This window comes from Hermetia illucens, chromosome 4 (assembly GCF_905115235.1).
Source record: "Hermetia illucens chromosome 4, iHerIll2.2.curated.20191125, whole genome shotgun sequence".
In the NCBI taxonomy this organism is placed as follows: domain Eukaryota; kingdom Metazoa; phylum Arthropoda; class Insecta; order Diptera; family Stratiomyidae; genus Hermetia; species Hermetia illucens.
In genome coordinates, this window is record NC_051852.1 from 141065732 (window position 1) to 141079033 (window position 13302).

Here is a 13302-nt window from a genome sequence, read left to right on the forward strand (position 1 = left end):
GCTTCGTAACAGATTTTTTTTCCGTGTAGGGTTGTCAGCCCTACCCAACCCCCAACCTGGAGGACCAGTTGGTACAATTTGTCCCGTTTTTAGGCGCGGGAGACTCGCCTTCATCTTTCTCCGTCTGCAGCTTTTCGTCAAGAAAGAGCGAATTGATGGCGCAAAATCGGGATGTCTGGAATTCCTTATTAAGTCAGGCCTAGACCGGATACCGATTGTTGCGCGGTTGATGATGATGATAGTGTGCCGAAGTACTGTCAAACCTGAAGCGCTGAGCTTGTAGTTTTTGATTTGTTTCACAGAATCCGTTTGATTACGTTAATGATATCGATAACTGCCACTTTATCTTGTTAAGTACTAGTGTTCTTTTGGGACTTGTCTAAGGCAAAGATGAGATCAGCAAGGCATGCAATGATGGGGCAAAAATCTATTGTTAACTGTGAGAGATATTGACACCTACTATCTCAGGAAGGGTAAGGAGTCAAGCCAGCGAAGAACCAATTGTCGAGATGTGAACTGATTGTTTTTGTGTCAAACTTTACCTCCAGGTTTGCAATAGCCACGTCATAGTAACAAAAACGAATCTTTTTCAGATGCAATTTTAAATCTATATTTTATCACTTTAAAGGAATAACACATAATACATAGTATCAAATTTTCGAATTCATTATAAGCAATAAATTGCTTAAAATAAATAAATACAACATAAACTCAATAATAATTCACACAACAATAACAATGAGCCAATTGGTTCGGGTAATCTAAAAATGCTGTGGCCCTTCATTGAAGTTCTCTGACTGTCTTCCGAATCCAGTTGATGAATGATTCCACTCGTGTATAAACCCCGGGTCGATTCTTCTTTGCACAGCCATCACCCCATGAAACAATTCCCGTCAGGACAAAGCGTCCATTAATTTCACAGGCAAGTGGTCCACCAGAATCGCCTCCGCAAGCATCTACGCCACCTTGTAAGAAACCTGGAATTTGAGGAAAAGTCATATATTTTGTGCTCCAAAGTTCGTCGTTGTATGTATCTTAAAACATAAGATAATATACTTAGAATTATATTTTTAGATTTAGAGGAAGGAGGTACATATATTAGAAATACATATACTTAAAGTATACTTAGCAGAAGGGTAGAATACTTAACAACATTATAGTATTTTTATATTTGGTCCTACCAGCACAAATCATTGAATCCAATATCTCTTGTGTTCTACCCCCGTTTACAGAGCTCATCCTACAAACTTCCAAATCCAGAATAGGAACAGCAGCTGCTCGCAGGACATCGGCTATGTTGTTAAGATCATGCGCTAATGGATGAAAGAATTGGATTATTCCAGGATTAACGCTTCAGGATCGTGAAATTGAGTTTACTTTGGTGAGCTCCCCATCCTGATACAGAGCACCATGTTCCAGCAGGCGGCATATAACCAGGTTCCGGCAGGCAAATGGCTCGGATATGTGTATTGAAGGGTACACCTCCTCCGGCGCGGGGTGTACGTACCCGCATAAGGCCAATGTCGTTGCTGTAGGGTCCCTCTGCAGAATATGAAAAGATTGGTGAAGATGGATGGACTTATAAGAGGATAGAAACTGCATATGGTGAAAGATGGCAAAAGGGAAAATTATTGTGAAGCCTGGAAAATTGTACTTGTAGTTAGCAATTTTGGAAATGTGTAGTCGCAAGTTAGTGAGTAGCAATATAAAATCTCATACGCTTCCTGTAATCCGGATGCAAAACGATTGCATCTACTCGGAATCCATGTTCATACAAATCCCTTTCCGCCAAAAGATGGTCTCCAAATACCAATCGCAAATACTCCAATTGTGGTACTTGTAGACAATGTGCAGCCGTGATAACCACTCTATCCCCTATAAGTGCTCCTCCGCAATGATGCTCAAACTTTCGTAGTCCATAGTTGAACATTTCAATTTCCACCTGCCACGGGTAAGCTCCGTAAGGAGCTTCATGTCCTCCAATTATTCTTCCTGAACGTTGTGGATGGTAGCGCACCGACCGAGTTCCACACTCCCTTGCGTTGATGTGCTCATTTAGGGGTTGTTCTTCCAAGAGTTGAAGACTGGCTAAGTCAGCCAGTGGATCGAAAAGGGTGTATTTTGGGGACACACCATCACTATTAGTACGAAAAGCTCTCGTAATACGTTTGGTTCCATTATGACGCTGTAGTCGAAATGCTTTGGTGCTGGCGACTATGAGGGATATTTGCAGAATAAGGAAGAAAGTGTATTTCGTTATCATTATATAGCGGCTGAATTCGAATCGGATCTGAAAGTAGAGGGAAAGGATAGTGGAATGCTTATAAAACACTTAATGATTTCACACAATGAAATGATTGTGAATAAATATTTTTCTTATTTTATACAATAGTTAACAGAAAAATTCAGAGAATGATGCCGAAAGGAGTTTTATGTCCTGAAAATTGGAGCGTTCAGAATGACGCAACTATGACTAGGCTGTAATCTACAGAGAAGTTGCTAAAATTTTCTGTTTGGCATTTGAGGGATCCTAAGTTTACATCTAATTGATGTTGAACCGGAGCAAAGAAACAGTTTTGGCCTAGCTTGGAGTTAAAGTAGGGAAGGAGCCCGTATTCAGGCGATACGTTGGCTCCCATAGCTTACACGAAAAAACAAATGATAACGGACTGCGGACTATTCAATTAGCAGGGTCACACGAAATGGTTGTTGGAAGTACCTGGTTTGCGCGGAAAGCGGTCCACAAACATACGTGGGCCTCTCCAGACGGGACCACTTTCAACCAAATTGACCACGTGTTGATCGAACGCCGCCACCTCTCAGCCTTGATGAATGTCAGAACATATAGGGGGGCCAATATAGACTCGGATCACTATCTCGTTGGCATGGTGCTCCGAGCTCGAATAACAATACCACCTAGAATCCCCTCTGACAATCAGGTGAGAGTGAACACTGAAGCCATCCACAACACAACCCTCCGCGACACCTATAAGAGGGAAATGGATGCCGCAATAACCGCAGTCAACAGAGGACCTGGAGATGAAGCATCAACTAATGATCTTCACAACCTGAAGAACGTTATCATGGATACGGCCACAAATATACTTGGCCCCAGCCGCAAAAGGAGTCGGAACGGCTGGTTTGACGATGAATGTAAGCTAGCAACGGAACGGAAGAATGCCGCATACCGAGTAATGTTGCATTCTCAAAGAACGCGGGCACGCGCAGAGACTTATCACGAACTCCGTCGAGCGGAGAAGCGACTTCACAGACGGAAAAAGGAAGCCTGGGAGAACCAACAAGTCTGTGAACTAGAAAAGTACAAGGAGCAACCGCACCAGGCGCGCAAGTTTTACTAACAAGTCAGTAGGATGAAGCCTTATACACCTCGATGCTCATCCTGCCGAGACAAAGAGGGAAATCTGATTTCCGACAGAATGGGCTTATTAGAGCGATGGGTTGAGTACTTTGATGAGCTACTGAACAACCAGAACATCGGCGAGTTGGAGGTCCCGCCAACTGAAGACGACGGACAAATACTGCCACCACCAAATTTAGGAGAAACAGTCCGTGCAATTCATCGGCTAAAAAATCATAAGTCGCCAGGAGCCGATGGAATTACAGCCGAATTGGTTAAATATGGAGGCGACCAGTTATACCAAGTGGTTCATCAACTTGTGCTCAAGGTATGGGACAGCGAATCAATGCCTCACGATTGGCAACGAGGCATTATCTGTCTCATACATAAAAAGGGAGATATCACACAGTGCAGCAACTATAGAGGTATCACGTTGCTGAGTACCATCTATAAGATATTCTCCACTATCTTGCTAGGCCGGATAGCCCCATACGCCCAGAACATCATTGGCCCATACCAAAGAGGCTTCACTCCAGACAAATCAGCAACAGATCAGATTTTCTCTCTGCGGCAGGCGATGGAAAAACTGTTGGAATATGGACAACAGTTGCACCACCTATTCATCGACTTTAAAGCCGCCTATGATAGCATAGCCAGGGTAAAACTGTACACGGCCATGGGAGAATTCGGTATCCCGACGAAATTGATAAGACTGACTAGGCTGACCCTGACCAATGTGCGAGGCCAGATAAAAGCAGCAGGATCATTCTCAAGACCATTCGACATCAACAACGGTCTACGACAAGGGGATGCGCTATCATGCGTTTTAACCTGGCCCTCGAGAAAGTGATCCGTGATGCTGAGGTGAATGCAAGAGGTACAATCCTCTTCAAGTCCACCCAACTACTGGCCTATGCTGACGATATCGACATCATGGGAAGAACCACCCGAGACCTACAAACTGCCTTCATCCAGATCGAGCAGGCGCCGCTTGGCGCGAGATCTTGGGCTGCACATCAATGAAGGCAAGACAAAATATATGGTGGCAACGTCAGCACCGAAGACGAATCAACCAACAACATCAAACCGCACTGGTCAAACACAAACACGAAGAAGAATAAGGATAGGAGAATACAACTTTGAGACCGTTGACAATTTCTCCTATCTAGGGTCGAAAGTCACAACCGATAACAACTACGATGATGAAATCCGCGCACGGTTGTTGTCAGCCAACAGAGCCTATTTCAGCTTACAAAGACTGTTCCGCTCGAAACGTCTCACCATAGGGTCAAAGCTCTTACTGTACAAGACTATGATCTTGCCAGTCCTCATGTATTCCTCGGAAACTTGGGTTCTTAGCAAGAAAAATTGCGAACTCTTGGCCGCGTTCGAGAGAAGAATCCTCCGAAGAATTTTTGGCCCCCTACATGAGGATGGACGATTCCATAGCCTACACAATGACGAAATCTATGAGCGATACCATGACCGTCCGGTTGTGGATAAAATCCGGCTCAATAGGTTACGGTGGGCGGGTCACTTAATCCGTATGGATGAAGATGATCCCACCCGGAAAGTCTATAAGGGCAATATCTATGGTAGAAAAAGAAGACGAGGCAGACCCTGCCTAAGATGGATCGATGGCGTGGGCCAGGACGCCAGACAGCTTTTAGGGATATCGAATTGGTGGACCTCGGCGCAAAACCGGGATGTCTGGAGTTCCTTATTAAGGCAGGCCTAGACCGGATACCGGTTGTTGCGCCGTTGATGATGTTGGAGTTAAAGTATAATACTTCCGGTTTTAAGGGGGTCATCCCGTGTGAAGGCCGTTTTTTTGCCTTTTTTTGAAATGATTTTTTTTTTTTATTTTTTCACCATATGTTTATTGATATCTCTAGTATATGTGATGCTTGATTTCGTTGCTAATTTTCGGAATAGGTGTTAATTTATGCACCCATCTCCAAAAAAAGGTGTTTTTCTGCTGCCACGCTGGAGGGCGCTGTGTTCATCTGGCGGAAAAAAACTAAACGGCATTTTAATGTGGACAATATTCCACGGCCCACAAACTAGGATAATTAGAAAATATTAAAAGGTAAATTTTTTGTGGGCTTTTAAACTTAATTTTTTGGATTTTGGTGTTTGTTGACGGCTTTTTTTATGAATAAGAAAAAAACTACTCGTCCGATTTCAATTATCCTAGTTTGCGGATCGTAGAAATATGTACTAAAGAAGCCGTGAAAATTTCAAAGAATTTGGTTGGATAGATTTTGAGCTATGGTGGCAGTCGATTTTCAAGATGCAGTTTCGATAAACACGCATTTGAAAATTTAAATGTAATTATCAACAGTAAAATTTTAGCTCACCATTAATCTGCTATACCTGGTCCATAGAGAGCACCCTCCGTTTCTTCAAAAAAGTCTTGTAAGGCCGATTGTTGCTCTCTGGTTTCAATTCTGGCTCTTTTAGCGAGGTCAGTCGATTGTCGTTCGAACCGCCAAATTCGCGCTTCATTACGGCGGTCGGCATAAACCTGACATATGTGACCAACTTGACATCCCATTGTCACTAGGATTTTGAGAATGCCATTGAATCCTTCAGAAAAGTGGTTATTTCTACCACCTTGGTCCCAGAATGAAGGTGTTTAGGAGCGAAAGTTCAGATCAATGCATTTAACGACTCATTGTTATTCTGGGTCTCTGCTCCTAAACATCTGCTCAAGAGATCTTCTCATCACAAATCTTCGTAGATTGGTTTGATGACTGTTTGAACTTCTTCAGTCAAAGGTGCCTTCTCGTGGTGAAAACTATCCAGTTCTCCTTTAGTTTCCGCTTTGCGCCATTTGCACCAACTGTCCTCGCCTGCTGGACAATTTTGATGCTGGGGATTTTCGTCTGTAGAACATTTACGGAAGAAAGTTGCCCAAATTTCTTGCTTCATTCCTTCTATCGAATTTGCGTGTCGAGAATAGCTAGCCCAGAAAATGTAGTGAGGTCCTTATCAGTAAGTTTTGCAGCTCCTTTTCCACCAATGCCTTTGTGATTCTTCTTTGCATTTCTAAGCCGCGTTCCCATTCTTTTCTCGACATGTCCTACGTATTCCTTTTTTACTACTACGTATATTTTATTATTTGCAGAAATACCGGAGAAAACTCCAGCAAAATCCAATATACAATATACAAAACTTGTCGCAATTGGAACATCCATGTTCATGCTTGCTAAAAGTTTCTTTGCTGATGTTGATGCGAAGTCCTTTTTCTTCTCCGATAACTACCGATTTCCATGAAATACTCGTTTTTTAGTACGAGCATGACGTTGAACGTTAAAGCGATCTCCCTTCGTACGATCCATTTAAAAAAATCACTGAACACACAAACAGCACAATACTTAAAACAAAATATAACTGAGTATAACTTGAATGCCTTTCAGTGCTCACTCTAGACTGGATTATCCTTTTTATTCCAAACAGCAAATAAGTTTAGACAATTGATTGGTTTTTCATCTTTTTATATTTAGACCTGTGTTCGAATTTATAAGGCTCAGGGAAAAACTAACAGGTAAAAAAAGATTCGATGCTCTTTCTCATCGAGTACTCTACCCACGGCTGCAAACTCCTTACCTGTTTAACCCTGTAATTTCTGAACGACACGGAATATCGGAAAATCCATTTGCCCACATATTCTCCACTATATATAGATACAATTCATGCAAAAAAAAAAAATCGATTTCTCCAACCCGACACACGGGATGACCCCCTTAAGTTGTTTATAATTCGCACTTCTGTCGTGTTTGGGATTGTATAAAAAGGAGCATCTATTATTACTTTCGGCCACGCTGCTTCCAGAGTATAGGAGAGGCTGCGTCTGATGAATTGCCCGGGACGAAACCGTTAGACATTTTTCATCCTAATTTTGTCTAACGATAAAATTTTATTTAACCTTAAACATAAAGAAGTCATAATAAAAGGTGAGTAATTCGCAAGCTCCCGCAAGCCTATTCTGCTCCGTTCCTTTTACATGAAGAATTAGTTTTAGAATCCTTTCCGATATATTTTTTAAGAACTAATGGAGTTAATTTTGATTTCAAGAAATTCTTCTTCAGCCTACAAGATAACCTCAATTTTTCTACTTTCAAACCATAAATACGCTATGTCCTACGTAAGGACTAGCGCATACTCGGATTTCCTTGTTAACGTTAGGATTGCTTCAAAGATTAAAATTAAATACTTTGCGAGGAAGCTATCATATCACCAGATGACAGAGACTTTTGGCAGATTATGCTGACCTGAGCAAGTTGACTTTTTACTCTAAGATCACATTCAGATGCCTTTTCAGTGAGCCCATATTACTACCGATTATATGCCTTTTTGACCTAGACAAACGACTTGACTTGATTTTATTGAAGTGGTTACTTTTAAAGTGATTGATGACAACTCCTGACTGCCCCTCCCCAGAATTATTGCAGAAATCCTGTTTAAAGAGTCTTTCACGTGACTAGCGATCCGTATTCTTCTGCTCATGGAATTCTGTCAAGTGCATCTATGTCGTCGACGGGGATCAACTTTGAGATATCCTAGAGTAGGGGAAAGCGATTACTTTGGCCTTTAACGACCAAGAATACAAATGGAAGTTGGGAATTCAGAATTCATTCAAAATGTTCCCTGTTTGTCATAAAAGACGATTACATGGGATAGAATTTGTGGGCTAGCAGCATGCAAAACTCGAATTTAAGGGGGTCATCCGGTGTGAAGGCCGTTTTTTGGCTTTTTGGAAATTTTTTATGAAGAACTGGATAAAGATACAAATACGAATTTTTCACCATAGATTTAATAATATGTTGAGCGTGCATAGTAATTTTTCCACCCCGATAGCATAGTTGGTTATTGAAATACAAGGCAATTTATCCACCCATCTCCAAGAAAAGGTGTTTTTCTTCTGTCACGCTAGAGGGCGCTGTGATCATCTTAATGTACAGACTTAACTGCAGTCCGCAAACTAGGATTATTAAAAAATATTAAAAGCTAAATTGTTAATGCTGTGTTGAACTTTTTTTGTGAATTTTTGTGTTTTTTTAAGGTTTCTTTAATGAATAAAAAGAAGCTACCGAATGAATCGCAATTATCCTAGTTTGCGGACCGTAGAAATATGTTCTGAATAAGTCCTCCTTTTAGCGAAGTCATTTAAACATCATTCGGACTGATAAATACGCGCTTTATTACGGCGATCGACATAAATCTGGCATGTGACTTATCACGTGTTTAACACTATAATTTCCGAACGACCCCGAATATCAAAAAATCACTTTGCCCTTATATTCTACGCTATATCTAGATACAATTGATGCCAAAAATTATATAATATATAAAATATAATTCAATTCCGCTGATCCGACACACAGGATGACGCTCTTAAAGTCTAAATCGGGTACCGACTTCTGTGCTATTCAGCCTTGACTTCCAATAGCGAAGTTGTCCAGCTCTCGAAATCGAGTTCCAGGAGCAGACTCAATGTGGTTAAGCACTTTTTTGTGTATTTTTATGCTCATCCTGTTGCGTTGCCATAAGTATGCCGACGCTAAAAACCGTGTCAAGAAGAACTTCTGCATTAGCAAATTGCCCTCGAAGCATTTAGGTTCGTCTTTTTTTCAATCCAAACATCAAGCTGCAAGCGGTCCTAATCAGTATCCCGGTATTATCGTGCCGAGCGGTACTTGGCGGTACTCCAGTGTTATTGCGGTAATTGGAGCGATTTATTGTGGGTGAACATTGCTAGGCTAACTGAAATCAGCGCTGGAATTACTAGCAGATGACTCAACGAACGAAGCCCCACTGTTGAAATTTCTAACACACTCAAAGAGAGGGTGACAATGTAGCGAAAGTTACTTTGTTTAGAATGCAACGCATATGAGTTTCTCATAAAGTAAAGCCGAATCTCATCCAAGCATTCTGGCTACGCAATTTTCCGTAACATAAGCGAAGTAAAACTGGGCTGGACTTTGGGTGTTGTCCGCTTGGAGAGTAGTTCATAAGTAGTTCGAAAATTTGGAAAGGTCCTGGCATGGATAATGTATTGAATTTCTGGCACAACAATTCACCAGCGTACACGGTCGCTTGGAGCACAATATAAATCAGGTTATTAGGTGGCTGGAGGAAGCTTCCACACTTACATCCCCTGTAAAAAGAGCATTGCAGGACTTTTCGTCAGGCAAAACTGATTACTTGCCAACCTTCCAGAAGCTCAGAACGCACATTATTAGAAGAAAGATTAATGCATTTTACAAGCCCAACAAGTTTCTGTCCGAAAAGCACGAGGGCAGCTGGGTTGGTCGGAGAGGTTACAAAGAGCAACTTATTGTCGACTAGGTACTTATAGGATAGCCAACTAGAGGCTAAAGGAAATTTGTTTTGTTGGTATACCGATTACGCGAGGACTTTTGACTGCGACTTGCATATCTTTCTAATCGATGTTCTATATCTATATCGCGTATATCCGAATTATGATAGTAAAGTTTGAGTAAAACAACATTTAAGAGCCCTCCCGTATATCTGGACGTAAGGGGATTTATTGAATCCCCTTCACCTTCATAAATGCTTCTGAAGGGCGTGGCTTCGCAATTAAGTATTGTTTACGATCTAATGGTGCTCTTTGTTAGGATTGATAATCATCTCAGAAGTCTGTTATTTTTTTTTTTGGTATCTTCAGCCGTGATATACGGATGGGATTTGGTTTAGACAAAAGTGGTATTCAAGTTTTCCGCAAAGGTCATTATAAGGTGCATGTTGCACATAGTGTTGCTGAGCTTCGCATTCCAGCTATGAACGAAACAGACTTCTATAATCACTTAGGAATTGTACATGGAACTCTTAATTGAGTCGGTGATTTGAAGGATTTTCTGCTATCCGTATTCCTGGAGCATTTGGAGCTGATGCTGAAAACTACCCAGGAAAAATAAAATGAGCGATATCCTTTACCTGGCATACACTTTCGAAATATTGCCTTTGATAAAACCAATCTGGAAAACGTCTAGCGGTGGATATACGCTACTACGTAATTCTGACTGTAACATCCAAATTCTGCGGTGGAGCGGATGACTTCCCCCCATTGATATCAGAGGTAGGGGCGTAGTTGACATTCTGGCTGACTCCAACTAACTTTAAGGATCGGCCTTTCAATTTTCTGAGTGGGGTGAAGTTTAATCAAGAGCGGGTAGTCAAGGCCAATATAGGGTATATATTTGGGTAATCTTTGGCAGCCGTTCGACGATCTCCTTGTGTAAACGTAGGGATTTATATGCTCCATCTAGGCCATTCCTTGGCAATGGAAAGCTCATCATGAAAGAACGGTAGTGAACGACCAGTGAAGAATGTGTGGTTCGGTACAAAAGATGGTGGACCATATTATTTCTGACTGAACTGTACGGTAAGTTATCAGAACATGCAAACATAAGCTCACTAGAGAAATAAGTCGATACTTCTTCTTACGATTTATATGGCAAGCGCAACAAAAGCAAAATTTTTTATCAAAATAAAAGTATAGTATATACAAATTCATTGGCCATACGACAGGTGATTCAGGAATTGTAGACATGGGTTTGTCGAGTAGTGGAGAGTAGGAAATTCGAGCTTGACGACTGCTGTCATATGACTAGACATGGTTAATAATATCATGCTATCCGCTGCCAGGAATCGCTTGAAGGGCCAGGTTCTAAAGATTTCTACAGCAAACCTCAATAAGAAAATCTAGAGCGACCTTCCTACTACTTCAAGAATATGGAAATCTTTACGGGGCTATTCCGAGGCGCTGTTTTCTCTAAAAATCACCTTGCAGCCTGGTAGGTGCAGCTATTGGTTGTCAATATGAGGAGAAAGAATAGATGGCTCTACATGTCATATGTAACTCTCCGACTTACTCGAAATTGAGCCGAAAAATCAGCACACTTTTTGCCCCAAGAAAGTTCTGTTAGATCCACGCCTATTTCATTTACTCAGGGAGACTATCTAAGTTCAGTTGCACTAATGCAGTAGGCCCATTATGTCACTTCGCCAAGGTCTAAAAAGCCAGTAAAATAATCTCGTCCATCCGTTCTACGTGACCGGCCCACATAAATTTTCGTAGCTTAACCTACGATGCTGCTGGGTCGTCATAGAGGTGGTGAAATTCATCGTTGTATCTAAATCGTCAGTCAACTCCACCTTTTACAGGTCCAAGAATTCGACGAAGAACTTTATGTTCGAATATGTGGATGGACTTCTCTCTTGTCAGCCATACAGTAGCACAGGTCGTATTACGGTGCTGTAGATTCGGAGCTTATTTTTCTTGGTATGATTTGTTGGCCATAATTATTCGTTGCTGAATTTCGTTCTTTTCATTACCCTTTCCTCCTAGGTACACAAACGTTTTAAAAATTAGAGTCTCCCATTGTCAGGTTTTGTCGTATTGGCGCTTATCTTCTTGGTTGGGTCATGAATTTCGTTTTTTTTTCATTAACTCTTAGACAGACTTCTTGCGCTGCTTCATTTAGTTGTACGAATACTTCCTTGGCGTCTGGAATTGAACGCGCCACGATGCTTATGTCGCCAGCGAATCGCACTATTTGGGCAGATTTGTAGAGCAATGTTCCCGTGGAAAAGCTGATGCGCATCGATGTTGAACTCATCACTTTTCCAGTAGTTGTTTGACCGATGATTTTTAAAATAATTTTTTGGAGGAGATTTTCCAGGAAATGTCATCCCGTCTGTAATAGTTCAAGTGGAAAACCATCGAATTCCAGGGCTGTGCTTTCACTTCTTCAATAGAAGGAGGTTTGACTGGTATGTTGTTTGTAACTTCCGGGTTTGTCAAAACTGCACTTTTCGCTGGCGCTTCCAAGTATTCCATCTATTTTTTCTTGATATCGTCGGGGCTACCTAGGATGTTTCCTTGATCATCCTTACAAAGACTTGTCTGCGGCCTCGTACGAAATCTTTCACGACGCCGTATGTGGCTCGTACATTTTTATATTTTAAGTCAATGTCAAGTTCTAATATTTTGTCATTGTTATATTTTCGCTGTTTTTTCCAGCATGATCGGTTTGCTATTCGCCTAAACTCGTCATAAGTTTCTTGTTTTCCCCTTGTGGGCCATTCTATATATTTACGGTACGCCTCGTTTTTTTGGTTGATTGCATACCGATACTTTATCTTTTAGCTTTGACCAGGTTTCTTCGACGTCGAGTTCGACTATCGATGTACTATTGAAATAGTGTATGCAGTCGTTAGTCGTCTGTCTCTGAAATTATCAACGTCGAATTTCTGTGACCTCGAAGTCTGTCTGCTCGTACGTTTTCCTATCTGTCTGTCTGCCTTTCAAACTCGATTTACTCGAAAATGGCTAACTAAATTGTCACGAAATTTGGTGAGAACATGTGGTCTGTGAATCCTTTTACATACAGCAAGTAGCACCATTTTCTGTTTAGTTTAAGGAGGCTTCCCATCCATGTGTAAGGAGGGAGTAATTTCTTTTCACAGAATATAGTCGTCTGGGATATCAAAAGAAAGGGCTAAACTAGAACTTTTCGGAAATGATGATATTTTTTGATACCGGCTGAAACATAAGGGAGTAAAGCCTCAAAATGCGTGCTCCCAAAAGTATAACAGGTCTCGCTCTCAGAACCTATCCAATCGAAAAATCTGAAAAAAAATATCACAGTGGTGCCTCCATACGAAATATAAGCCTCAAAAAACATCTCATTCCGATATCTGCTTAAATAAAGTTAATAATTTTATATTACTCTATTTTAGAAATTCACCCGAATACACCACTTAAGTTTATGCTAAAAGCATGAAATTTGGTTATGGTGGTAATAAGTAATAATAATATAATGCATTATCTTGAAAAGTTGCCGATGAATTCGTCCAGTCCGAGGCTGCTGTCCCGGTTGCGCGGCAAAAGGGTATTGCCAGGAGAGGTTGCC

The 13302-nt window shown here is 41.2% G+C and overlaps 1 protein-coding gene across 1 annotated transcript in view; it reads right to left on the reverse strand.

Moving 5' to 3' along the window:
• Positions 1 to 726: 726 nt before the first annotated feature.
• The window catches only part of LOC119655025 (serine protease 27-like), a 39916-nt gene continuing 27340 nt past the window's right edge, over positions 727 to 13302 (reverse strand). The window contains exons 2-5 of the mRNA XM_038060700.1: positions 1720 to 2290; positions 1378 to 1542; positions 1182 to 1313; positions 727 to 977 (exon numbers count right to left, since the gene is read on the reverse strand). Of these exons, the coding sequence (XP_037916628.1) occupies positions 781 to 977; positions 1182 to 1313; positions 1378 to 1542; positions 1720 to 2290 (1065 nt within the window). The 3' untranslated portion in view covers positions 727 to 780. The remainder of the gene's footprint in view (positions 978 to 1181; positions 1314 to 1377; positions 1543 to 1719; positions 2291 to 13302) is intronic.